Genomic DNA, 27,247 nt, shown 5'->3' with positions numbered 1-27,247 from the left:
GTGTAGTCCTGGGTATTCTGGAACTCTCTAAGTAGACCAAGCTGGCCTTTGATTCACAGAAATCTTTCTGATTCTGCCTCCTGAGTGGGATTAAAGGTGTGTGCCACCACCACCACCAGGCTAATCTTAAAAAAAAAAACTTTACACAATAATTATATCAGTCATTTAATTAAGTCATATTAAATAATAATAGCTATCATATGACCTTCCTTCTATTTTCATTTTCTTGGAGGAAGCATAATTGCCTAGAATCTAGCAAAGATTTTTTTTTTTTTTTTTTTATTTTCGAGACAGGGTTTCTCCGTAGCTTTTTGGTTCCTGTCCTGGAACTAGCTCTTGTAGACCAAGCTGGCCTCGAACTCACAGAGATCCACCTGCCTCTGCCTCCCGAGTGCTAGGATTAAAGGCGTGCGCCACCACCGCCCGGCTCTAGCAAAGATTTAAGGCAAGAAATTGAACCTTGATTCACAAACTCTCACCCAATCACAAGTGGCTTTATGGAGCTTAAAAATAGTCTTTAAAGTTTTATGTGTACGAGAATACACACATCCATAACATCACAGATTGTCCTTCATATGTCACTGCATCTGTCTACATCAGTGTTACATGCGTGCGGTGCTGAGGATTGAGTCCAGGGCCTCTGTCCCGAGCTACACACATTTTACAGTGGAACATCCATACGTTCCATCCAGTCCTCGCCGATTCGTGACCCGTGAATTTAGGAGCTATTATTCTTTGATACATGTAGCCAAAGTCAGTGTTACCCTTTGTCATTTCTTGTATGTTTAAGTGTAGCGTTATTAAGATACTGTGTTTTGTTCTTTTTGAAGTTATGAAAAAAAGAATAATAGACACATACGTAATAAGCAGATTGCATGTGCAGAGATACTTTCATATACTCCAAACCAGAGCTGACTTGGTCAGTAAATAGAATAAATGCCCCCCATCTCTCCGTGTCCCTCTCTTTCTCCTCCTCTTTCTCCCTCTCCTATATGAAGTAAGTACATTAAGTGAAGGACAGGTCTCTTTGGCGTGGGTCATGGGTACGCTCCAGCCTTGCACAGTGTCAGAATCTGCTTCTCCTATTTCTTTAGAATCCACAAGTTAGTCATCGCCAACGCTCTCACAGAAGATGAAGGGGAATATGTGTTTACTCCAGATGCATACAACATTCCTATGTCTGCCAAAGTTCATGTCATTGGTGAGTCGCTCAAAGACAGTATCGTACAGCTTCCACTTGCTTGCTCACCTTGGACTTAATGCATCGAAAGCTATATGATTCAAAAGTCCATCAACTCGATATTACTCATCCATATAAGTAGCTGATTTATAAGTCTAACAAGAAGCAGTTAAGGGTGCCAAGCACCAACTGTTGTGATGACTCATATATTTATGTATATATGCATGTGTGTATGTCTGTATGTATATATGAGTATATATGTATATAAGTATATACACATATAATACATACATACATGCTTTTAGCCGGGTTAAAAATTGATGGTTACTGATGTTTATCAGTAGCCGGTCACTAGCCAAAACACATGGAAATGCTGTGTGGTGACAAACGCTGTGCTGAATAAATTCCAGATCCACCCAAGATCATCCTGGACGGCCTTGATGCTGACAACACAGTTACAGTCATTGCTGGAAGCAAGCTTCGTCTGGAGATCCCAGTCACAGGGGAGCCACCTCCCAAGGCCATCTGGAGCCGAGCAGACAAGGTTTGTCTCCGACATGCGTGCACGCATACACGCACCTGGCCCAACCTACTCCTTGGCCCTTTCCCGCATGATTCAGGTGAAGGAAAAAGGTACAAATCAAAGCTTTAGCTTGTATGCTAAAGCCGGGTGTGCTGGTGTGGTGCATGCCTTTAATCCCAACACTGGAGACAGACGCGGGCAGATTTCTGTGAGTTTGAAGCTAGACTGGTCTACATAATGAGTTCCAGGATAGCTACAAAATGAGACCTGAACTCAAACCTACACACACACACACACACACACGCATGGAGCACGTTATGGGTATAATTCCTTTGAAAAGAGAATGGGGGCTGGTTTTCAGATAAGCCTATTAATCATATATTTATTTTCCCATTTCTAGCCACCCACTTTTTCTGCCAAGCATGATTTTACGAGTTATGGGCAGGGTCCACCTTATACCCCATGGATGTCATGGGGCAGGCAGGAAGAAAAGTGGAAAAGTAGTGAATAAGTGAAGAAATTAAGGAATAAAATCACTGTGCATAGGAGGCAGTGCTGTGGAAATAATAACGGAGAACGTGCTAGACTGGGTAGGGTAAGACAAGAGCGTTCGAGGACAGCAAAGGCCACCTAAAAAAGACCCTGTCTTTAAAATCCCTAATAATCATTAGTATAATAATAATATATTAATAAATAAATATAACAACAACAAAAACTCAAGAGCCTATTGTGACAGAAAGCAGTTGTATAGTCACTGCAGCCTGGAACTCCGAAGGGAAAAGATGCCCAGTGAAGGCCCGGCACATGCCATGGTCAAGGACAGAGAAAGAGTTCACTGTGGGGGAGGCCTAGAAAGTCTGCTGGGGCACCATGGCCAGGAAGAGAAAAACACAAGAAATGGGTGGGGAAAGAATCTCGGTTTAAACTACTCCTGGCTTCCTGCCACCAAAAAAAAATTACATTTGAAAAGCAGAACAGGAGACTTCCTGCCAAAATAGAACAGCAGGAACTGATTTATATTCTCACATAGGTAATCCCCAAATTGACAAAATTGTGTGAACAGTTATTTTCTCGACATTGGCATTGAATTCTGAAACGGAACAACTCCAAATATGACCAGAGAGTGAGGGAGGCCTACAACTGCCTTGCTGAGCGAGTTCTCCCCTGGTGGGGGATGTGCTTAGGGGTTGAGCCTTTGCCCTGGCATGTGCAAGGCCCTGGATTTGATTCCTAGCAGAGGAGGGGACGGGGAGAGGACATATTTCAGTTTCAGGGAATGTACAGGAGGAGACACCCAGTCGGAGCCTACAGACTCTTTAGGAATTTTCATTCAAGAAGTTCAAGATGGCAGAAACCATCGGGCATGTGCCAGAGTAGAAAGCTGCACAAATCCAGCCCTGGGGCTCTCCGACCAGTGTGGTGGCCTTTAACCCCAGCATGTTGGAGGCAGAGGCAGGAGGATTTTTGTGAATTCAAGGTCAGCCTGGTCTACTACAGCAAGTTCCAGGCCAGTCAGGGCATGTAGTGACGCTCTGGTTCAGTAAATCAGAAGCTGGAGTGTAGCTCAATGGTTTGCGGTTTTAAACCAGAAGAAGTAGAAGAGTACAATAGGCTCAGCTGTCCTCGGCCAGCTGGAAATTGGTCCTCATCTGAAGTGGAAACTGAGGGCTGGGAAGATGGCTCAGTGGTTAAGAGCATTGGTTGCTCTTGCAGAGGACCCAGGGATCAGTTCCCAGCACCCACATGGCAGCTCACAACCACCTGTAACTCCAGCTCCAGGAGATCTGACGCCCTCTTCTGACCACTAGGGGCACATGGTACAGGAAAAAACAGTCATACACGTAAAATAAAAATAACTCTTAAGAGAAACGAAATGCAAACAGTAGTAACTGGAGTAGAGAATGATTCTCGCACCATATTCTTCAACACTGCACGCCCCTGACTGGTTTCCGGTAGTTCTTTGTGGGTTGTTTGCTTGTTGAGGTAAGATCTCGTTATGTAGATATGGCTGGCTTGGGACTTGCTAAGTAGACCAGGCCGACCTCGAACTCACAGAGATCCACTTCCAGAGCTCTGGGACTAAATGTGCCACACTCTGGGCCTTCTCAATGTTTTCAGACTCTCAGGACACCCATGCAAATGAAAATCACGAGAACCCTAATATGAGTTCGGATATTCCTGATTTTATACGTCAGAAGGCTTACGTCCTAAAAGGACACCCCACCCTTGAATTCTTCTGTCCCCCGACTTTCTCTTGGTAAAACTTGTAGTTAACAAGCTTTTGTTAGAGACCCAGATCTCTTTCAGCTGTGTGGGCTTTGAGCACATGAAGTCCGGGTTTCCCATGTGTAGACTGGAGTAGGACACGGACCGACCCGACGATATGTCTGTTAGGCTCTCGGGCCTGCCTGCCCGGGGTCCTCGGGGGCTCTGCAGAAGCTCCTGGCAGTCCGTCATACCAAGTCTGCCTCTTCCTCGTCAGGCTATCATGGAGGGCAGTGGCCGGATCAGGGCAGAGTCGTACCCTGACAGCAGCACGCTGGTCATTGACGTGGCGGAGAGAGATGACTCCGGCGTGTACAACATCAACCTGAAAAATGAAGCCGGGGAAGCACATGCGAGCATCAAGATCAAAGTTGTGGGTAAGTCCTCCACGGAGCCAGCCTCCATCCCAGAGCTGACAGGAGGAAGCCGGCGTCTCTCTCCATGTCTGTCTCTGTTACTTTTCTTCCTTCCTCTTCTTTGTCTCCTGTTTTCTTGCCTAGAGGAATTTTAACTGGAGGGACTGAATAGCTGAATAGTCAGGGGCATTTGGGGCTACTGCTTCTTAGATTTTCAAGGTTGTCATCCCTTTGGATAACCTTTAAAGTTTTTTAAGTTGTTTTTACAATGAGGAGATAATTACATTATTTTACCTTTTCCTTTTTCTCCATCCAACTCCTCTCATACTCCCCAATTCTCTCACAAATCCATGGCCACTTTCAATTCTTATTCACACACACACACACACACACACACACACGCACATGCACATATGCATGTACACACGCACATACCAAATGCACATGTAGAAACACAACCTGCCCAGTCCAGTCAGTGTTACTTGCACGTGTGTGTTTTCAGGACTGACTCTTTGGTATTGGGTAACCAACTAGGGGCTCACCCATGGCTCCTCCCAGCTCCAGCATTCCTTCGTTGCCTGTGCAGTTCTTTATGTACGGGGGAGCCCTATGAGATCTCCCCTTCCACATTAGCACATCCGTTGATGCTGTCCTTGTTAGGGTCTTGTTTAGACAGCATACTGGTCAGTCATGGGTGAAGCCACCCGTTGTCTAGGACAGGCAGTCGCAGACGTCTCGCTCCTCTGGCTCTTACCATCTTCCCATCCCCTCTTCTGCAGTGTTCCCCAAGTCTAGGATTTTGAGCTTGTGTTGTAGACATATCAGCTGGTGTGGGCACCCCGTGACTGTTGGCATATGCATTATGAACGGTTGTGGTATTCTGTAATAGTCTGTTGCAAAGAGAAGCTTTCTTTGATGAGGGGTGAACACTTATTTGTGGGTGAAAGGTAAGTATTTAGAATGCAGTTAGGAATCATGGTAGTTTAGTAACACACCAGTCATAGGTTCTCCTCTGAGATCCGTGACCTCACTAGCTCTGGGTAGTAGCTTTTGGGCACCCACTAAAGGTCACTGACCCACAGTTGCTAACTTCCCACATCAAACATTTTGAGGAATGGTGACTTTGGTTCTTAGCTTTCTAAATCCACTTTTCCTAAGCTGAAACCCAGGAACATGACTCTAGCGTCCCAGATGCTCTGGAGCGCCTCTTCCCACTTCGGATTTCCTTGAGGAACCAAATTTCAAATAGACTTTAAATTAGTCACTTTATCAGAAGCTAAACTATAAGACTTGGTATCTTGACAATGCTGAAGTGAATTCCTCCAATTAATATCTCGAATCTTCTATTTGATGTAAAATTGACAATAATTAGCCCTTGGTTCCACGTCACTGAAAGTTCATTTTGTAGTTAAAAAAGAAAACTATATCCATCATTTAGGTAATAACTTCTTGTTGCCATTTTCAGAGTAAAGAACAAGCATCTTGGTCTCCACGAGGAACATGCCTTCTAACGTGGCAGTTCTCAAGGATTTTAGACATCGCTGTGTTTATTTCCACTGAGTTCTTTCCCCTTACCCTGTGTTGACATTTTGTCCAAGTTAATTTTTAGATGAATTTCAGAAAAGGAAAAACAACAACAACAACAACAAATCACCACGGTACCAGGTTCTGCCACCAGAGAACCCATACTTTATCATTAACAGTTTTCGGTCTTGTCTACCGCAGACATCCCGGACCCTCCCGTGGCACCCAACGTGACAGAAGTGGGAGATGACTGGTGCATCATGAACTGGGAGCCCCCTGCCTATGATGGAGGGTCACCAATCTTGGGTAATCACAGACGGATCCATCCATGTGATAGCCTGTGTGGTTGGCATTCTCTCAATACATATTAGAATAGAATATGTTCTGGAAAATGAGTCTAGAAAAGAAGCCTGTTGAGTAGGCAGAGTCCTGGCCTAGTCTCCCTGACTGTTCAGGGAAAGGAGGAGACAGTGGCTTGTTGTGATATATGCTATGACTTCAAGTATCTGTTGAAATTGAAGTTTCTATTGTGATGTTCTACGGCTCCTTGGGATTTGAGTGGTTCTGATGCACGCCCTCTGACCACCTGCGCTCTCTCTCTCTCTCTCTTTCTCTCTCTCTTTCTCTCTCTCTCTCACTTGTTTGCTCTTTTCACTCAACAACTAATTCCAAGACAGCTCCAAGTCTAATTCCCATTGCTCCGGCCAGTGAGTACCATAGGGTTGTGTCTTAGCCACTGGTCTCATCCTCTGAAGAGACACCCTGGCCAAGGCAACTCTTAGACAAGAACACATTTAGTCAGGCCTTGCTTACAGCCTTAGGGGGGCAGTCCTCGATCATCGTGGTGGGAAGCAGACAGACGTGGCACTAGAACAGTAGCTCAGAACATTATATCCTGATCTGCAACCACCAGGCAGGGAGTTGGGCCTGATGGGAGCTTCTGAATGGGGGTCAGTCTCATTCGAACCGCCACAGGTTGTGCCATGAAGGAATTTCTCAGCATAAAATTCTTAGGAGAATTTGCCTGCTCAACAGAGAAGTAATTTTTTCTATTGGTAGTAATAAAGTTTACAAAACTGATCTTTCCTGCCCCCACCCCCACCTTATTCCATTGCTGCCACCTTCTGGATTCTTGGCTTTGGGCTGCTCAGCCACAGGGACTAAGTTGCTGGGAATTATACATCTCTGATTCATTTCTTCTTTTCTAGTACAGCTTTATTTTTTTCTAGTCCTGCTATTTCCTTTCGCCTGTCCCTTACAGAGTTCACATTTCTGTTATCTGATCTGGAATAAGGCGTATTGATACAGAAATATATTTGTCTGCTTCGCTCCGTCTGTTCACAATGTGCAAAATTTTAAGAACTGTTGTTTACTAAAGTTTAATTTTGGGGGCAAGATAAACAATTGGAGTCTCTACTTCGTACACTACAGGCTACTTCATTGAGAGGAAAAAGAAGCAGAGCTCTCGGTGGATGCGACTGAACTTTGATCTCTGCAAAGAAACAACTTTCGAGCCCAAGAAGATGATTGAAGGCGTGGCCTACGAGGTCCGCATCTTTGCGGTCAATGCCATTGGTATCTCCAAGCCCAGTATGCCGTCCAAGCCCTTTGTTCCTTTGGGTGAGTCCAGGGAAGCGGCTCTGTTGTGGAAATCACTGCCCCCCACCCCGTTATTACTACTGCTTTCCCTCTCACTTCTAAACTGGGATGACCTGGACCAGCCAGACAGGGCTAAGGGCAATACTGAAAGAAATTCAATACAGCCTGGCAATGGTGGCACATGCCTTTAATATCAGCACTCGGGAGGCAGAGGCAGGTGGATCTCTGTGAGTTTGAGGCCAGGCTGGTCTACATGAGCTCATTCCAGGACAGGCTCCAAAGCAACACAAGAGAAACCCTGTCTTGAAAAACCAAAACCAAAACTAAAACAAAACAAATCAATACAGACTTGGGAGACGTTGACTGTCTTCAGAAGATAGGTTTTGGAATTCATTTCCAGGACTCCAGTGAGAGCTGTGGGTGGTTCCCATTGCCATTCCTGACTGTAAGCATGAAACTGAGACCATGTGACTCCTCTCCATTGTCTTCTTAAAGTGCCATAGACCATAGCTACACTTGCTAGTGAACCTCTTTGCCTCGTAATTCTACCTCAGTTTACAACTGCGTCTTAAATTTATCTATGAAGCAACAACAGAAAGTCCAGTAAAGGCAAATGAAAGATAGGCTGTCTCCACAATTTTATTGTATTTAAGTATTCCTTAAGAAATGGAAGATTCAATTTGTTTAAAATGACAAATCTCAGAGCTGGAGAAATGGTTCAGCGATTAAGAACAGACCATGCTCTGGTTGGCTCACACATGGCCACGCTCTGGTTGGCTCACCCATAGCCAGGCTCTGGGAGCCCTCACTGAATGCTAGCAATGCCTGGAGCTTCTGCATGTATTTCTAGTTGCATCCCGGCTTACTTTATTGCGGATGCTCCGCCCTGGCTCCATTTTCACGGTTTCTTCTTTTCCCACTTTCATCTCTTCAGCTGTGACCAGCCCTCCTACTCTTCTGGCTGTTGACTCTGTTACCGACTCGTCGGTGACCATGAAGTGGAGGCCCCCGGACCAGATTGGTGCAGCAGGTTTAGATGGCTATGTGCTAGAGTATTGCATGGAAGGAAGTAAGTACTCCTAGCAGTTACGGTGAATACCTTCAGCGCTAGGTGAGCTATGCCTTGCTTTCTTTTGCCTTTCTTGGGGAACCATCGCTTTCTTCCTGAAAACGATACCAAGCCAAAGGTCATCTTTCTAAGATGGAGGTGAATGTAGACATCCTCTGATATTTAATGCTATATAGAGAGAGGCTAAAAACATCTGCATTGGGCTGTGAGGTGGGTGTCACCACTGGGCTGGCATAGGAGGATGGTCTTTCGGCGAAGCTTTGGGGACAGCCATTCCTACGCTTGCAGCTGCAGTGTCCACTAAGCACTGAACGTCTACTTACGGGCAAGCACAGGGGGATAGACTATGCATCTGGCAATCCAGTAAGCATGCCTCTCCTTCTTAAAGAGAGGAAGATTTGAAAGCAACTCTTAATTTTAAGAAGCTAGGATTTAATCCCAGAGAACGTGAGCGATGCATTCAACATATGGCAATAACTTATCGTCTGTATGTGAAAATTAAATTTTGGAGGGAAAAGGAAAGAGTCCAAAGAACTCTGCTGATTAAAGTCAAAGAGAGGGGAAATAAAATGTCCCAGGAAACCAAAGCCGAAAGGGTGTGATATTCACTCATTGCCTGGTGTTTCTTCCTGCTTGTCATGGCCAGAAGAAAATGGCATTTGAAAATGGAATGGGGTGTAGCTTAGTGATAAAGATTTTCCTGGAGTGTGGTAAGCCCTGGGTTTGATCCCAAATAGGAAAAAGAAAGGGAAAAAAAGAGAGAAAGGGGGAAGGAAGAAAGAAGGAAGACGGAAGGAAGAAAGGAAGAGAGAGAGAAGACCAGGCAATAGGTGAATGAGACAGGAACAGCCCTGGCTCTGGAGTTGGGCTTCTCTCTGGTTGGCAGCAGGCAAACAGTCCCCCCAAGAAGTTTACAGAGATCTCACCAAGCAAGACCAAGAGTCAACCTCTAAAATCACCTTCTGGACCCCAAACTTTAACACTGGAGCTCCCCGTGAAGGACGAGAAGCAGCAATGCATTTGGGTATCAAGAATGTAAACACTGATACGTGTCCCTGGAGGAAAGTCACTGCGGAGAAGACGCTTAACGAAGAGCCACTGTTGACGTCCCAGCCTGCACTGGGGCCCTGGCAGAAGTGACAGCTGCCACTCAGGAAGAAAAGGAGATGGGGCTGAAGCACCCAGGGCCACTGATTTTTTTCTTACCCAGCCCTCAGTCCAACTGATATGCTTTCTTCAAGCCTTTGAAGGTCCTTGATCCAAAACCAGTGTGGGGGATCTTAAAAGAAAAAAGGCCCAGGGTTAACAGAGGGAGGGAAGCGGGTACTGTGGCCAATTCAACGAGAGCATCCGCCAGCATTTCCGAGTATGGTTTCTTTCCGTTCGGTTGCCCCGAGCCCTCCGTTCTGCTTTTCATATGGCCCGGCCAGCAGACTTCCCTAACTTATGGGTGATGTGACTTCTGAGCAAGACTCTTCTGTATGTGTATGAAACGGAGCCAATCCTTTACTCTTTTTCTTTCTGATAGGTTTAAAACGTGAGAAGATACAGCAAAATGATAGATGGCTGTCATTTTGATGTTACCCGCCTTAGATAAAATACAACGAAGTGTATTTTACATAGTTTTGTGTGTGATCTGTGTAGATATATATGTATATGAGGATATACATATGTATGTGTCCACGTGTACATGGTCATTATGTATATATTTTGCCATATAACATGTCGGGGTTAGCTTTCTATGGAAACTCTTTCGTAACGCGTATCTCTCCCTTCGCAGTCTTTTCTGGTTTTCTTAGTGTGGTTGCCTGATTCTTCATTCTCTTTTAATGGCTGCTTCTTCTAGACTAATTTCTGAAGTGTTTGATGCTTTTGGATATGCCAGGTTTAGTCTGTAAAAGTCTTTCTTCTATAAGATTGTGTATGTTTATTTTTATTACTCTGCATCTTCTATTTTATTTTTAATGCCTGAAGCATTTTATTCTTGTTGTCTTCATTCAAGTTCACCCTTTTCTTAGAATATAGACCTCATGATTAAACAACTTACCCACGCCCTCCCCTGCCCCTCATGCATTGTTTTCTTTCTGTGCCCCTCAGTTCAAGCAGCTCAGATGTGAAGAGATGGGCGATTTTTGGTCCTCTCTCGTCTTTTTTATCTTGTTTTCTCTCTTATCTGTTTTTTGTTTTTATTTTTTTTTCCTCATCTCTCGCTTTCACTTTCCCATCCACTGAGTCTTGCCCATGCAGCCAGCACAATAAGTAGCAAGCAGACTATTCGCTGAAGGACGTATCTGTTTTCAAAGTCATGAGTAATTTTTATCATCCATATGCCCCCTCAGCCGTCAAGATATCAAACTTTCCTACAAGTCCGGATAGGGTTGGAAAAAGAGAGAGGGAGGCCAAGGCTCCCAGAGGCAACCATTCTGGACCCTTTACCCCAGCTCATCTCCTTGGTACCAAAAAATAGGTACATTGTTTCAAACCACTGGAACAAGCCCCAAACCATCCTGTGAGCCCCTCACATGGAATATAGGGACATAGGAATGTCCAGTTTGTTTTCTTGATGCAGCGTTCATTGCCATGATAACCAGGGCTGCTCCCTGAGCTGCCGGGGCTGACTCCATTTCTACTGTGTTAAGGCACAGCTGAGTCCTGGTAAGACAGTGATAAAGGGTCCTCCTAGGTCTGGGGAGGGAGCCCCACCATGGGAGCATCTCATTTCCTGGGGAACTGGAGAGGAACAGGCTGCTCCTCCTGGATTCCAGAACTGACTCTTCCTTTTCCTTCAAGGTCTCGTTTCGCTCTCTAGCTCTTCTTCCCGCCTGTGGAGGTATCCCAGCCTTTCTCCTCTTCTTCTCTTCACCCCTTTCTTCTCTGGGGCAGGTGCCTGTAGACAAAACCCACAGGCTCTAGAGAGGAAGCTGTGCCTCCCCTTAACACGTTTGGTCTCTTGCGTCACTACCCTGAAGACAGGTCTCTTTGTCTCTGCATACTTTACTAACAGAGAATGCTGATTACCGATAACGATAGTCTCCTGGTGTGTAAGTGGGTGTCTTTAATTAATGTATTGACGGACTCTCAAAGGTACATCAGCCAAACAGTCTAATGAGAATGGGGAGGCTGCGATTGATCTACCAGGTAAAGTATCTGTGGCGCTCTTGGACTTTCTAACTCTCTGACCCGTATCTGGGAATGTTCCATGACCTGACATTTACACGAAGGACCTCCCCCACCACCTCCACACAGAAGTCCATAGGGTTGTGGGGGAAGGGGTGACTTTCTCATTGGGGGTCCCAGGCTTCTCTTTTCCCAGTGGTCGTTTCAGACTTTTAGAAGCTGAAATACTTGTATATCCTAGATGCTGGGTTTAAAGTCTTTTGATTTATAAGAGCGTAGACAAAGATGCCAACTGCTGGAAAAGAAAACCCAATTTTTGGTTGAAGGAAAGGGTTGTGCCAACTCATGCGATATCAGGTCATGAGCCTCCTTTCCTCTGTGTAAACGGAATTGGCTTTTCTTCATGAATGCAAGTGTTCGGAGTCTTTATGCTCACACCAAGGTTCCATGATAATAAGCCAGCTGAAATAAAACAGAGGCCACGTGGCAAGAATACTGCCTTTCCTTCATGAGAAGGGCAGTGTCCTGTCTTTCTAAACTCTAAAGTTTATCAAGGATTAACTATCAGGATTAAATCAAACAGTATGGAGCCAAGTTTGGAATAAGGCTACTACAAGATTATTGGGAACGCTTTCTCTTACTCGAGGCACTTTGTTCCTGAGCAAGAGGTTTTTATTTTATTTTTTCAGAAACAACAGAGGCTAATTTAATTCTTCCTGTTGTTTATGTTAGTCATCTGGGGGCATTTTTTTTAGGTATTTAAATAGTCATAACCTGAGTCTAGTCCAAATCACTTCCTTCTGAAGGATTTAAGTACAAATAAAATGCTAAGCTGGAGTTGGTGGTGATAGCCTGGGATGGCTTCTCTCGCTAAACACTGTTCCTGCTCCTTTTCTTTTTCTTTAACTGGTTTTAGCCGAGGACTGGATTGTCGCAAACACGGACCTGATCGACAAGACGAAGTTCACCATCAATGGTCTGCCCACGGATGCGAAGATCTTCGTGCGTGTGAAGGCCATTAACGCGGCTGGGGCGAGTGAGCCCAAGTACTACTCTCAGCCCATCCTCGTGAAGGAAGTCATAGGTGGGTGGGACGGCTCTTACGTCCAGTCTGCCGGTGGGTGGGACGGCTCTCACGTCCAGTCTGCCTTTTCCTCTGTTTGCTTTTACCTTTTAAAATCTCTTTCGAGAGCGGGGGAGATGGCTCAGACCATAAAGCCCTCCTGTAGGTATGAGAATTTGAGTTTGATCATCAGAACCAATGTAAGAAAGCCAGGCAAAGTGATATGTTGTACTCCCAATGCTGGGGAGACAGACACAGGAAGATCCTAGGGGCACGCTGGCCAGCCAGTGTAGCCAATCAGCCAGCTCCAGGCCAGTGAGATTCCCACCTCAAAAAACAAGGAAACAACAAAAGGTCAAGGTGATTGTCCTGAAGAATGACACCCAAGGGTGACCTCTGCATGGCACACACACACATACACACATACACACACACATACACACACACACACATACATACACATACACACACATACACACATCTCCGACTTAAAATTTATTTTGCTGCCATTCCTTTGATTGATTTCTAGGCAGTTTAGGGGGTCAGCTTTGGGTTTTATAATTTGGCACTCAGAAGACCAGCTAAATGACTTGGTCAGATTCTCTTGACCAACTCTAGTAGGACTGCCCTCTAGCTCAAGTGGATCTGCAAGGTCCCAACCATTTTCATGGTGACATAGATACATTTGGGCCTTTTCAATACACTAATGTCTGCCCTGATAGTGTAAATGAAGGCATCAGTGTGTTTACGTGAATCAAGTCATATCCACAGAGCTATAACAGCTACCCTGCCGTGTGCTCATAGTTAACGAGAAGGCTCAGTTTTGCCGTATAGTGTTGTTGATCTAACATAAAAAATGTTAACTGTATTAATCTTGGTCTTTGAGTTCATAGCTTTTTTTTTTTCTAGACTGGAGGACAACTTTTAAAGCTTGGTTTTTCTCTTTCCATCACGTGGGTTTCAGGGGTTGAACTGAGGTCATCAGGCTTGCCTCCTTGTGTCAACAGCTTCTGAATACTTACAAATATTGATCGATATCGTGGTCCTATCAACAAAGAAATAAATATAAAATATTATACAATAAAACATCAGCATCTAGAAGATCTCACAATTCTATATAGTAATTGTTTCCCTATGATCAATGCATATTAAAAAAAAAACATGTATGGAAGGTGATCATCCTTTTCTATGCCCTTAATCTCAGCTGCTTGAAAGGCTGAGGCAGGGGTATTGCTTGCCTTCTAATTCTCTGAACACTTAAGTGCTTTCTTTTCTATAACTTTATCCAATGCTTATGAGGGTTTTGCCTGCATGTATGCCAGGATGCCATGCTTGTGCCTGGTATCCGAAGAGGCCAGAAGAGGGCATTGGATCTCCTGTAACTGGATATCTCCCTAAATATACATCTTAAAAATAAAGAACTACATGGAGAAATCCTGCATAGAAAAAAACTCACAAATAAATGAAAATAAATAAAAGATATCTGTACTTAAAGTAAATAGTTTGGACCAAATTTGCTAAATACACTGTTAGAGAAACATCAGAATTGTGTGAAAGTGGTGTGAGCCCGTGCCATTCCACTGGGGCAAGGGCATTTTCAGAGACTGGTTGCTCACCCACGCTTCTCCACCCTTCCCCAGAGCCGCCGAAGATCCGCATCCCAAGGCACCTGAAGCAGACGTACATCCGCAGGGTGGGAGAAGCTGTCAATCTGGTTATCCCTTTCCAGGTAACGGGCAGAAACCTCTCACCGTGTCTTCCCGGGGCTGGCGTGTTCAACCACAGAGAATGCCATAAACCTGTCGGATTTAAATTCTGCAGGACAGAGACTGGGTGAGGTGGGGCAGGAGTTTCTGAGAGAGGAGACAAAGGAATGCTGGAAGAATCTGTGACACTGAGTGTCTGCAGTCAGGTTCCTATATCCAAACAGTGTTTTCTTTGTTTCCACAATGGCTCCCAAACAGAATTCTACTTTGAAATCATGATGTCACTAACTGATTTACAAGTCCATTGTAAAATAATCATTCCAGCAAGAGTCTACTGTCTATGAGATTATTCTTGCTTTAAAAAAAAAAAAAAAGAAGCAATAATCACCTTTGGTCTCTCCTCCCTCTCTCTCTCCCTTTCCCTCTTCCCCCCTGGCCCCTACACACCTTGCTCATGCCTGTATTTCCAGCACTCAGGAGGCTGAGGCAGGGGAACTGCTATGAGTTTAAGGCAAATAACAAGACAGCTGGTCCACATCACAAGACCTATGTCAAATGAGCAGCTGTGTCAGGCATGGAGATGCATGCCTGTGATCTTCGTACTTAGGAGGGAAATGTTCAGGAGTCCAAGGCTATCCTAGGCTACTCAGGGAGCTTGAAGCTAACTTGGGCTACATGAGACCCTGTCTCAAAAGTTAAAAACCCTGAAACTTACGCCTATGGATAAGATTATAATGTTATAATTTATTGTGTAAGCAGCTAGAGAGACTCTAGACTTGACTGAGAGGGGGCCACAGTGCAGAAGAAAATCATTACCTTTCAGCTGATACTGCTAAACACGCATGCTGACGGCAGAAGACTTTAGTCTTTATAACCGCTCTGTGAAGTGGACACTACTATTGTCCCTGTCTTACAGATTGAGAAACTGGGGCGTGGAGATCTTGACAACTTTCCCAAGGTCACACCTTAGTGCAGCACAGGTTTCAGGGTCCCGGAGCACATGCTCTTGAGCGCTGCCCTGCTGGCATCTGACAGATCTGTCTTTGAGAACTTGTTCTAGAGATTTCTTAACTTCAAGCAAGGTTTTGGGCAAATAGATGAACCTCTCTTTCCAAATCAGTGGGGGTAATGATACTTACCCATGTGTAGATTGCGGGGATAATGAAGGTCATATAGCCGGCACACAGAAGGCAAGCAGTTGGAAGTGGTCTTGCTTGCCTAGGTTCACCCACCACCAGGTCAGGGTGTGGCATTTCCCATCATTGCCTAGGATAAGTTAGGTCATCGTCATTCTCTTGATGTTATGGGGAAAAAAAAAAAAAACCAACCTCAAGACCATGTCATTTCTCCCCTTCAACCTTTCTGTCTTTCATTTTAGGGCAAACCAAGACCAGAACTGACCTGGAAGAAGGATGGTCAGGAAATCGATAAGAATCAAATAAACATTCGCAACTCCGAGACTGATACCATCATCTTCATTAGGAAAGCAGAGAGGAGCCACTCGGGCAAGTACGACCTGCAGGTCAAAGTGGACAAGTACGAGGAAAACGCCTCCATCGACATCCAGATCGTAGGTAGGTTTTGGGGAAGGAACTAGAACATTCTGTCAAAGGAGGGTGGAGACTACTGGTCTTTGTCATTAAGGAAGAGATAGGAATGTGCGAGGCTTGTTCTACTCAAACATGTTCTTAAGATTAAAACAGAGATGCCAGGCAGTGGTGGTACACGCCTTTAATCCCAGGACTCAGCCGGCAAAGGCAGGAGGATCTCTGTGCGTTCGCGGCCAGCCTGTCACCCACTACAGAACAAGTTCCGGGACAGCCAGGGCTACATCGAGAGACCCTGTCTCAAAAACCAACCAACCAAAAATAAATAAGCAAATAAACAATTTGAAAAAAAGAAATAAGCAGTAAGAACAGTACGATTTGTTAGTATTTCGAAATAACTCTCGCTGACAAGTGTACTAACCTTGGGAGAACTAGGGACGTGTGGGCCAGAGAATTAACGGCACACTTTTTGGTGAGCTCCGTCTACATCGCTTTATATCCACTTCTCTCTGCTTCCACTCTCTGATTTCCTGATGATAAAGTATGGTTTATGCTGAAAAGCCATAGCAGCTTCTAGACCGTATAAAATGCTCCTCACCACACCCAAAATTTACCAGCTATACAGTCTAAATGGAGACGATGTCTTCATAAGGTAAAGAAACATCAGCAAACGGTTAAACACAGGAGGCGATCACTTGTGCGAGTCAGTGCCCACAGAAAAGTAATCAGTAGGTTAGTTCTAGTTTTTGTTCAGAATTAGGTGACAGAGTGGGCATCCTTATGCACAGCTCTCTGCCTGCCAACGTAAACTTTGTGTAATGTTTGTCTTGTCAGTAAATAAAGTTAGGAGACTGAAGAGATGGCTCAGAGGGCAAGAGCGTTTGCTTACGGGCATGGGGACCTGACGCCGGATTCCAGCACCCACACCGCAAGCCAAGTGTGGTCCCGCACATGCCTATACCCCAGCACTGGGTTTAAAGGCGATCCCGGGATTACTATGTGCTATGGCTACTACCTGCCTGTCTAAAGGCGATCCCAGGATTGCTATGTGCTGTGACTACTACCTGCCTGGCTAGCTGAAAACCGGTAGCTCCAAGTTCAGGGTTAGTCTCTACCTCGAAGAGGTAAGGTGGAGAATGAGAGAGAACACGTGACACCCTCCTCACCACTGTGTATATCTCCCACCCCTGACATGTACATACACACATGTGCCACTCACACACGTACACGGAAAGAATTTAAGAGTCCATCAGAGTGATACATGCCTGTGATTCCAGTCTGCAGAAGTCTAAGGCAGGAGAATTCTGAGTTTAAGGTCTAATTAAAACACCAAACAATAAAAATGAGTTAATTTTCAGTGCTAAGAGAAGCCTTGTTCCCAGTCATTTTTTTGCTGGGACTTGAGGTTCTGTAATTAAAGCAGTGACGTCTCAACCTTCCAAATGCTGTGACCTTTGATACAGTTCCTCATGTTGAGGTGACCCCTCACAAACCATAAAATTTTATTGCTACTTCATAACTGTAACTTTGCTACTGTAATGAATTGGGATGTAAATATCTGATATGTGACCCCTGTCAAAAGGTCATTCCACCCACAAAGGGGTCATGACCCACAGGTTGAGAACCATGGAACTAAAGGCAACCCTTCCTCTGGGAAACCTGGAGCTCTCTAAACCAAGCACTGTTTTCCTGTCTGGGATGAAGGAAGCACAGGCCCTGTGCGGACCCTGTGACCGAGACTGTAAGAGGAAAGGGACATGTTAAGATATCCTCTTGTAACCGCCGTAGAGCTTACAGTCACGGCATGAATCCATCCTACAGACCGCCCAGGGCCACCCCAAGCTGTGACTATTGAAGATGTGTGGGGAGAGAATGTCGCTCTCACGTGGACCCCACCCAAGGACGACGGCAATGCCGCCATCACAGGCTACACCATCCAGAAGGCCGACAAGAAGAGCATGGTGAGTCTGGCTTCGGATTCAACATCAGGAGCCAAGTCACACCCATCAGAGGTAATGGGGATGCCATGAGGTCTCTCTGGAGGAGCCTGTGGGGTGTGTGGAGGAGCCATGCAGCTGAGCCAGCAAGGTGGGGCCTTGCAAGCCACAGAGCTGAATTAACCCCCAGAACTGCCTCTTACGCAGTTCCAGTACAGGCTCCAAAGCCAGAAAAACCTTATCTTGAACCCCCCCCCACAAAAAAAAGATAGTCAAGAGTCAAGTCCAGCTGGGCCAGGACTTTCCTGCCGATCCACGTAACCAAGTCTGCCTGGTGACCTCTGACACACCCCTGTGTTTCTCTTCAGTTTCAGCAACAACAGAACCAGGGACAAGAAGGTGTTAATTCTACCAATGCTTCCTCAAGGGGACAAGGTCACTCTTGTCTCCTCATGCCTAGAGATGCCAGTCTTCACCAAGTCCCCATGGCCTCCCATCTGTGTTGTTTCTAGTCTGTGGGCCCAAACACTCACTTTTTTGTTCTCTTACTGTGTGTTAAGCACTGTTGTAGCAGCTGAATAAAAGGAAGGAAAGAAGGAAGGAAGGAAGGAAGGAAGGAAGGAAGGAAGGAAGGAAGGAAGGAAAGAAGGAAGGAGGAAAGAAAGGATAATTCCCATGTTGAGGGCACTCACAGTCAAGGCAAAATAAAAGACATAAAAAACAAATGATAAGCCAATATAAAAAAGTTAGGATAAAGATTTACATAAAGAGTTTTGGGGAATAAATGAACACACAACTATGTTTTTGTATTAAATTATTCAAAGTTTATAGATAATAATAGCCTTAAAATTCCAAGGGAAATGCTTTTCCTTTTGAAACAAGGAAGCTTTGAAATTCTAGTTTGTAGCATGGTGAATTCAGAAATTTTAAAAGTGTCTTAACTTATTCATTTACTTGTCTTTTAAATATTTAGTATTTGCTTTGTGTATTGAACCTACTAGGTGCCAGGGACTGCCATAGGCTCTGTGCAGGGGGGAAGAGAAAGCAGGCTTTATGTCAAGGGTATATTCACTGCAGTTGGGAGAGCAAACAAGTAAAGTGTGTGTGTGTGTGTGTGTGTGTGTGTGTGTGTGTGTGTGTGTGTGGTTTAACAAGGGGTATGAGGGAAAGGCATTCCTGTTAAAGTCATAAACTGTTCAGAATGGTGCAGAAAGTATAGCAAGAGAAGCAGGCAGGGATAAAGTGATAGCTAGAATAACCTAAATTAATAAGCAAGGCAAATTTATTGGATACTATTAATTGTTCTCTAGTGATCTACCTTCAACTATTACTCTTAATTAATTAAAGCTTACATTTAACAATTATATCAATTATATTTTGTCCCACAAAAGACTGATAGATCAATGGGCAGATAAATAGATACCAGACATGATGCCGTTATGAAAAATATCAAGATGGCAGTAGTAGGTGATATGAATCTAAAGTGTAAATGAAGACTAAATTGCAGATAACCGTAGATAAGTCATATAATATCAAATGTATATTGTCATTGCCTTCAGCCTAGAAATTAGTGCTGTTTTTCATTAATGACACATTCTCTTTATTCCGATCGATAGGCAATTTTCATCGAATAATCATCACTTTCCCCCCTCAGGAGTGGTTCACAGTCATCGAGCATTACCACTGTACCAATGCCACCATCACCGAGCTGGTCATAGGGAATGAATACTACTTCCGGGTCTTCGCCGAAAACATGTGTGGCCTCAGCGAGGACGCCACGATGACAAAGGAGAGTGCCGTGATCGCCAAGGACGGTGAGTTGGGGGTGGGCCGATGCCTGGACACCTTGGCCCAATGGAAAAGGATGAGAGATGTGGAGGAAGGAGGTGACAGTGAGCATCCCCGGAAAGTCATGGCAATGGCAGTCGAGTGAAGTTTCAATTCTGTAGGTGTTTCCTAGGGGAATTACACTAGTATAGATTTTACAAATTCAATTCATCCCAGTTTCTGGTCACTGGGTCTACACATGGAGGATGTCACACTGAGAGGGAATGTTTCTTGGGTCTCTTTTATTGTTGACACCTTCAATGTAGCATTACCCGAGTCTTGCTCTAAAGAAACGGGGAGCTAAATCCTACCTTTTCCTTCAGTTACTTTCTCTCAAGTTCTTCACTGCCGTTTTCACAGTAGGACACACGTCTGATCAAGACACTCAGAATGACAACTACATCCATTCGGGACTAGGTTTAGTATCCCCTGACCACTTTGGCCTTGCACCTCATGGGACTGTCTCATGTGTTCCCTGAGACTAAATGCCATGTGGCATTTGCTTGTAATCTTCGGAGTTGAGGGAAGTTTTACTCATGAATAATAGATCTCAAGCCAACTTCTATTTTTAAACATCTTTCAATGTTCATTTTTAAGGTAAAATTTACAAAAATCCCGTATATGAAGACTTTGACTTCACAGAGGCCCCCATGTTTACTCAGCCTCTGGTCAACACCTATGCCATTGCTGGTTACAATGCCACCCTGAACTGCAGCGTCCGAGGAAACCCTAAGGTACTGTGTTTTACTATCAAATTACCTAAATTTAAGAATTGATTTCAAAACTTCTCTTTTATATTTGCCATGTTATAATGGAAAGTAAAAAGATAAAGCGGCCTTCCAACTTCTACTTGTGTCTTCCAAGGGTGGGAGGAATGAAGAAAGGTGGGGATTGTGGGTAATAATTACAATATTTAAATTAGCAGAAGCGAACATGGTATGTGTCTTTATTAACTAAAGGATAACCGCTAAAGAAACAAAACCACAGGGGGAAAAAAAGAGGTAAGAAGATGGGATGTTGTTTTACCTGGAAAAATGAGGTGGTAATATTGACTCATCAAGAGGTCTCTAACATGCCTAATAGTCACAGAATACTTTGGGTGTTCTTTTTAACAAAATCCCAAAAAGACTTAGGAGCCAGATACCAGGGTAAAAACCTGCTAGTTCAGAGAGGCCGAGAAAGCACCCAGCTGACGCTTCTCCTCAGCCAATCAATGTCCCAGAAACCCCCTTCTTCCACTGCCTTTTCAAATAACTCTCTTCAAACTCCTGCCCCTCTTTCCCACTTCCTGTCTGTCTATCTGTCCTTCTGACTCCTCTTACTCTTTTTCTTAATAATCCCATGTTCTCTTCCTGTCAAGTGGTTGCTTGCTCCGCCTCTTGATTTATGGTTGACTGCATCTACTCCTGTTTACAATATTCCAGCAGCAAGCTCTTAGATTACAGGTGTGTGCCAGGACTGAGCCACACCACAACTAGAAACCGGTTTTTTGGGGGTTCACGGTGTGACCAAATCCTGCGACACTCAGGGCAGAATATCAAATGTGCTCTGCTAAGGGCGCAGGGTGCTAGAACCAGGTGATCCCAGTCAACTCAGGACAATTGGAAAGGTTCTCAGGTTTCACGTTGCTGGTGTTTAAACACAACAGTAACAAATGTGGTCCATGGTGGCCTCCGTCCCTAGGTGGCACGGAGAGAAAGCCCTCTCAAATTATGGGAACTCTGATAGGATGAAATGCAGTAACAGTGGCACATGTCCTGGGCAGGACGGGGAAGTCAAAGGGACGATCCAGCAGGGGCATGGGGGAAGATACCGAATTCACGAGTAACTAGATGTGATGTGGGCACTTCCACATGGGCATGAGGAAATGTCAACCCCGAGTTTAGAAGGAAGACCCAGGCTGCCGCTTTCAGCCGGGGAGTCTCAGCACAGAGGTGCTACCCCGCCCTTTAGAGCTCATGTTCTGGAAATCAATAGCATTGGGGAAGGATGGTAGCAATGTGAGCCTCGGGGTGGTCTCGTTTGAAAGGTGGAAAGAGGGAGGGAGAGACCTGGGCAAAGCAGACAGCAGGTGCTCAGACTCCCGCTCTGAGGGAGACAAAGCAATAACTGCAGAGAAGGAGAGAGCATGTCCAGGGTGAGTATGTCTCCAGAGGGGAGGAGTAGGCAGGAAAGTGGCGGAGGCCAGGGACTGCAAATGTAGGTCAAGGGTCAAGGAGCATGGAACCACCGTCCTGGGTGGCTAGGTCTTTGCTGATCTTGTGTTACTCGGTTGGAGCAGCGCTCCTACCCCTGGATGAGGACTACTGAAGTCAGAGGGGAGGGGACGTGTTGAGAAGGCCCATGCAACCTGCAAAGAACTGGAGACTCTTTGGGGAAAGAGGAGACAATCAGATGATCACGGCACCAGTTGGGAATTCTCTGAAAAATACCCAGTATATACACTCTGCTAGGGACTCATATCACAAACCTATAGATCAATTTTTAATATCCAGAAATAACGGAATAAAGAACGTGTATAGTCGAGGCACACAATATGATTTGATGTGCACATTGCTTTCTTGCTAATGGAATAGAAGTTGAGGCAAACAGGACCCACTACACTTCTTAGAAGTCCTTTCTTTCTAATCCATACTTCAAATCCCATTACTGGGTCAGAGGGGCTCTTAATTTGCTAATACAAATGCTGGGTCAGAGGGGCTCTTAATTTGCTAATACAAACGCTGGGTCAGAGGGGCTCTTAATTTGCTAATATAAACACTGGGTCGGAGGGGCTCTTCCTATGCCACATACAAACAGGTTTTGACTTGAGTTTCTTCAATCTGGCCTTCAGCCCAAAATCACCTGGATGAAAAACAAAGTGGCTATCGTGGATGACCCAAGATACAGGATGTTCAGCAACCAAGGAGTGTGTACCCTGGAGATCCGCAAGCCTAGCCCCTATGACGGAGGCACTTACTGCTGCAAAGCAGTCAACGACCTGGGGACCGTGGAGATCGAGTGCAAACTGGAGGTGAAAGGTACAACACCTAAGATCTCTTCTGTAGGCTTGCGGTAAAGGGCGCGGGTGCAGCTTGCAGAAACTCTGACCGCAAATCTCAGCACTTGGCAGGATGCTGTAGCTGGGCAGGATCGACGGGGAAGGGACCCGTCTACTTGCTCACTTGTGCCCTTTGTTAGGATACGTGACTATTTGGGCTAACTTGTTCTGGCATTTTTAAAAATTCTTGTTAATGAAAGGGACATGGATTTCAGTGAAATGGAGGTGGGCGGTGCTGTGGGAATGAGGGAAGTGAAGGCGTTGTTGCTTTGGTGACAGAGTCCTGTAAACGGAAGCCTCATGTAAGCGCTTCTGTACTGAAACTGCAGCTAAGCAGGTCACACTGTTGTAGTCATCTGTGAAACTTCACACATGTGTATACATATATACACGCATACGCATATATAGCAGTACTGTTTCTTTAGTGTTGGCATGTGTCGGATACAGCTTACCTACAGTATACCTTTACTAAAGAGGTTTCCTCTATAGGCTTATATTCCATTTAAGAAATGTCACAACGAATGCAAACCAAGAAAGACACATAAGGATTTATTTAGGAGAAAAAAAATCTTAGCATAGATTGTCATTTTAATGACATTTCTTACGAACTGACAGTAGTTTATTTTAAAGTTTTTCTTAACAACCAAAACCTACCTTGGGATATGAGCTACCAGATATGACCCTGATGTGTTTCCTCTCGTTATTTTATTTCTATCCTCTGATAACCAAAGCGCTTTATTTTTCCTGTCTGTCTATGATGAAGCAGTTAGAACCTAAAAGTAGAAATGTTGGCTTTGTAAAATATGTATTTTATAGTCATGATAAATGTCTAAGGTATTTTTAAAAGACCCTTTTCCTCCTGTTTAGTTTAATAGCACATAAGACACGTCTTGATCAAGAACCTGCTCTTAACTTCTCTTTCTCTTACGAAAAAAAAAAGCCAGCCCTCAGTTATACGGCAATCCAGAATTGAGTGATCAGAGAAATACTTCTATGTTAAACATGGGGCCAATGATATTCATTAAAAAACCTCCACCGCTTACTATCAAGACCGCCCTTACAAATTTAACCGCCACACTTAGCTTTAAGTGATGATTTAGGTCACACGTACAACTCGTCAGGTTTCTAAACCTCTAGTTTTAATGTTTCAAGGTATTATTGGTAAATTTCTAACATCATCCAAAAAGCAAAATAAAGAATTGTCATACAGTCATGCCCTGAAAGTGACAATGATAAGGGCATAAAACGATAATGTTGTTACGTGGTTCAATATTTGGAGCCTTCCACACAAGTACGTGATATCATGCATGTGAATGTTACAGTTTTTAGTAGTTTTATAGTCAATTGAGTGGACTAAACTTAACAATGAGGAAAATGTATTCTCTTGTAAACAAATCACGATGAGGTATCTATCAACTGTGATTTCTCGCTTGATAAAAGCTTTTGGTCCTAAAAGCATAGCTGAGACTATTTGTCGTCAGATTGTTATCTGCTAAGGGGTTACTTAAAGTGAGTTAAGCTGCGTATTAAAGGGTAAGAATGTCAACTAAGCATAAATAAACACGGTCCAAATATTCTAATTCTGCAGTGATATATCAAGGAGTAAATACCCCTGGACAGCCAGTCTCCCTGGAGGGGCAGCAACAGGTTCACGACGTCCCCACCCCCTGGATATTTTGATTTTCCGTTCCATTCCTCTTACATGAAAACGCACTTTGCATGTAAAGCCTGAGCTTCTCGTTCGCTTTTGTGACTCTTAGACGCTCATGGCATACCGTGTTTATGCCATGAGCGAGGAAGGCAAATTATCCGAGGATATTAACTAATGCAGAGCCAATACCTTTGATCAGCAGACAGACCAGCTGGCCCCAAACACAGCATCAGAAAGCAGCACTTGAGGAAACCTTCATTTTATATATGGCTATCCAAAAGCTCTTTGGAAATAAGGACATTTACTTAATGACTTTGTTTTTCAAGTGTATAATGATAGGTTGGTCCTTGAAGATAATTTTCAGCCTAGGGAACTTATATTCATGATGGAATTCAGAAACTGAGCTCCTCCCACCTGCTAAGTTGTGAAGGGAGCAAGCTCTGTATATTTTTGATGGAGGATACAAAGACGGGCATAACCGGAGACTCTCCTATGTAAGACTTTCCTATTGCAAATTCACTGGTAGAGTATCTAACCTATTCATATACTGGACAGTTTGGATATCTTGTGGTAGCCAAATTATTCCATATGCGTATGAACTTAAAAGGAAGGAAAAGTCTAGGATCTTATGAAAAATGCATCACATATAAAAGTCCTATTGTATTTCCCACTCTCACTTGGAAGAGCTAATTAAGAGTTCTCTGGCACACAACCTGAACTAAACTCCGATGTAGGCCTATGCTGAATGTATAGTATTTGCTTTCTGAATTTAGATTACTATCAGCACTAAAGAGAAAATAAAATACCAGCATTCTGCCTTTGAACTGTTGTAGGTTATAGCGAAGTCACTGGAGCTTGAGGTGAAGACTTGCTTAGACCAGTTCCATACAACCGGTCCCAAACAGAGTATTATAAAATACACTAGCTTCATATTTATACCTGATAATTGCCTTTTGGAATTTCAACATATATATATGAACACTAACATTTTTAAATATGGTCTATGTTTTTCTTTTGTTGAAAAACACGATATATATATGTTGTAGGGCATTTTTAAGCTAACAGTTTGGAAGCTCTTACCATAAATATTCACAAGTCAGATTAGCTTTGCCACCTATTCTAGCCAAGTGGTTATGCGTATTATTAATTTTATATGTATTAATGATCCTCTTGAAGTGACACCCTCCCCTCGGTTTTTCCTTTGTCATTTACCCAACTAAGGATTAATGAGATCACCTGATCATAATCGTGGCCATAATTCCACCTCCACCACGCTCACCTTTGTTGTTAGCCCTGTATTAATGCTCACGTCTTCTCTTTCTCTTTCTCTCTCTTCCTTAGTTGTAGCACAGTAAGGATTTTTGAATGTCTGTTGTCACCTAAGGTAAGCTTTCATATGGTCTTAGCATATGAAGCTTATGAATGTCATAAGCCATACCAGGCCTGTGGAGTATGGCATGATTTTCATTTCATAATCCAATGAAATCAGGACCTACTAATTTGGTAGTTTTAATTTGTATGCCTGGGTCATGGAATTAACGTCTAACACTGATCCCTCGCCCCGTTTCTCCTCGACATGCAGCAAGCTGTGGAGTGTGGTAAAGCATGACCCCAGGGTGTGGTGCCGATGGGATGAGTGGTACCCATGCATTCTGACTGCTTTGCATCAAGGAATGGACGTGTCTATAAGTGGCATCATTGCTGCCACTATGTGATGTGGTTGGTTGTTTTCTTTTTTATTGAGGAGAATGAGTTTCTCAAATTTGCATTAAAGAAGTTTTAAGATTGTTCCAACAGCATGCTGCTTTTGTTTGGTCAAGGAGTGAAGCATCCATTTAAAGGGTAGTACAGGCTTCTGGTTTCGTGGGTTTTCTCTTAAGTGATACTTCGGTTTTTAAAAATATATAACAGGAGTTCAAAAGGTAGGTAAAAGAAACTAGTTGGCATTTCTCTCGCTTTCAGAAGGTATGGGCTCTAGTTTTGGCACAGTGTATTGACGGCCAAAGTTAAAGCAAACGTTTTTCTTCTCCAATGTGCTTGAATCAGAATGTTCTGTGCTTAACAAACTGAGCATTAATGAATTGGGAAGTGGCTCTCCGGATGACCTGCAGCCATTCAGTCAGAAGCTGCGCATCCTTTGTGGGGGACTCATAAACCCTCTCCAAGAGCAATGCGCTCTCAAACCATTAGAATTTAAGCCAAGGCTGCACAACAGTAGAGGGGATAAATTGCTATGGGTCCGCCAGGGACTTGGTTTGTTCCTGTTGTTGAGATGCCAGCACTTTAAATCTAAATGTGCCGAAGCCAGGAGAAGGTTTCCAGTAGGGACTGAGTGACTGGAGTAAGAGCAAAATTGGCCCCATCAGCAGGCAGCTAGTCCAGGAGAGTTCTCTCGGTCATCTTCCGCGTGGACGTCTTTAACTTCTCCTTTCTCTGTTCTGTCTTCTCTAGGCGGGCTGTCCTTCTGCAGGCTCCTCCTGCAAGGCGTGCCTCCAAACATAGTCGATTCCTACCTGCGGGACTTGCAATCAAGCAATCCTGAGGAGTGCTGAGGGCTGGGCACGGCCTCTGTACACACCACTGCTTTGAAATTTGGTTGAGAAGGAAAGCATTTTCTGGTTTTCTCGTAGGCCCCCAAGTGTGGTCATTGATCGTTTGCCCAGATTGCCTGATTAAAAATAGCGAACAAAATCCCTTTTGCTGTCACACTTTGCTCACTAGAGTCCTGCTCAGTTCGTCGCCATTTACTGTAGAATAAGGGAAGGCCGTCATCTCAGTTGATAACAGCGCCTCTAAATGCCCTTCTTTCCCAGAGTGAGAAAAAATCACCACGTAACACACCA

General features: G+C 44.3%; 1 protein-coding gene across 5 annotated transcripts in view; it reads left to right on the top strand.

Annotated features, from left to right (window-relative positions):
• Mybpc1 (myosin binding protein C1) overlaps positions 1 to 27,047 on the top strand; it is a 78,287-nt gene extending 51,240 nt beyond the window's left edge. For 4 of the 5 annotated variants that reach the window (XM_057757576.1, XM_057757573.1, XM_057757575.1 and 1 more), the window contains 16 exons: positions 1,095 to 1,201; positions 1,591 to 1,724; positions 4,186 to 4,345; positions 6,050 to 6,154; positions 7,280 to 7,468; positions 8,382 to 8,516; positions 12,550 to 12,717; positions 14,337 to 14,425; positions 15,781 to 15,976; positions 17,771 to 17,910; positions 19,541 to 19,700; positions 20,311 to 20,447; positions 22,547 to 22,733; positions 24,342 to 24,400; positions 25,746 to 25,788; positions 26,856 to 27,047. In XM_057757576.1, the coding sequence (XP_057613559.1) occupies positions 1,095 to 1,201; positions 1,591 to 1,724; positions 4,186 to 4,345; positions 6,050 to 6,154; positions 7,280 to 7,468; positions 8,382 to 8,516; positions 12,550 to 12,717; positions 14,337 to 14,425; positions 15,781 to 15,976; positions 17,771 to 17,910; positions 19,541 to 19,700; positions 20,311 to 20,447; positions 22,547 to 22,733; positions 24,342 to 24,400; positions 25,746 to 25,751 (1,972 nt within the window). In that variant the 3' untranslated portion in view covers positions 25,752 to 25,788; positions 26,856 to 27,047. The remainder of the gene's footprint in view (positions 1 to 1,094; positions 1,202 to 1,590; positions 1,725 to 4,185; positions 4,346 to 6,049; positions 6,155 to 7,279; positions 7,469 to 8,381; positions 8,517 to 12,549; positions 12,718 to 14,336; positions 14,426 to 15,780; positions 15,977 to 17,770; positions 17,911 to 19,540; positions 19,701 to 20,310; positions 20,448 to 22,546; positions 22,734 to 24,341; positions 24,401 to 25,745; positions 25,789 to 26,855) is intronic. The other variant, XM_057757574.1, reaches the window with a different exon arrangement.
• Positions 27,048 to 27,247: the final 200 nt, after the last annotated feature.

This window comes from Chionomys nivalis, chromosome 25 (assembly GCF_950005125.1).
Source record: "Chionomys nivalis chromosome 25, mChiNiv1.1, whole genome shotgun sequence".
In the NCBI taxonomy this organism is placed as follows: Eukaryota; Metazoa; Chordata; class Mammalia; order Rodentia; family Cricetidae; genus Chionomys; species Chionomys nivalis.
The sequence above is the reverse complement of the archived record's forward strand: the minus strand, read 5'-3'. Positions and strand labels throughout refer to the sequence as shown.